Here is a 420-nt window from a genome sequence, read left to right on the forward strand (position 1 = left end):
ATTACTTCAGATCCAAAGAAATCAACGGAATCAACTCAGACCGATTCATCCAAGTCTGCTGAGTCATTAAAAAAACACTGATTAATGGATTCTCCCAAACAAACCCTGAGGTCTCAACTCCAAATGTTTGCCCTGTGATGATCGATGTTGGAGTTGATAGCGGCGTGCAGATGGTAAGTAGCTCAATTAATACTGATCGTGTTAATCAAACTGATAGCGAGACCTCAAACATCTGATGTTGGTATCGATAACACACAGCAAACAGCTGATGTTGGAATCGACAATACTCCCAAAATGTTAGATGCTGAAACAAACATGAAAAAATGGATACCGAAGATCAAGTGGAGGCGCGATCATGGATCAAGAAATTGTTTACCGCCAATCCTAATTGGGTAGCGCTTCGAATTAAGCCAATTAAGC

General features: G+C 40.7%; 1 protein-coding gene across 1 annotated transcript; it reads left to right on the plus strand.

Moving 5' to 3' along the window:
* Window positions 1-137: 137 nt before the first annotated feature.
* Window positions 138-396, plus strand: PHALS_05887 (uncharacterized protein; the record flags this gene model as incomplete). Its single annotated transcript, XM_024723202.1, has 2 exons — window positions 138-173; window positions 259-396. 2 exons carry the CDS (start codon window positions 138-140, stop codon window positions 394-396), a joined length of 174 nt encoding a protein of 57 aa, XP_024574203.1.
* Between the last annotated feature and the right edge of the window lie 24 nt (window positions 397-420).

Source organism: Plasmopara halstedii (genome assembly GCF_900000015.1).
Source record: "Plasmopara halstedii genome assembly, contig: Scaffold_292, whole genome shotgun sequence".
Taxonomy (NCBI): Eukaryota; Oomycota; class Peronosporomycetes; order Peronosporales; family Peronosporaceae; genus Plasmopara; species Plasmopara halstedii.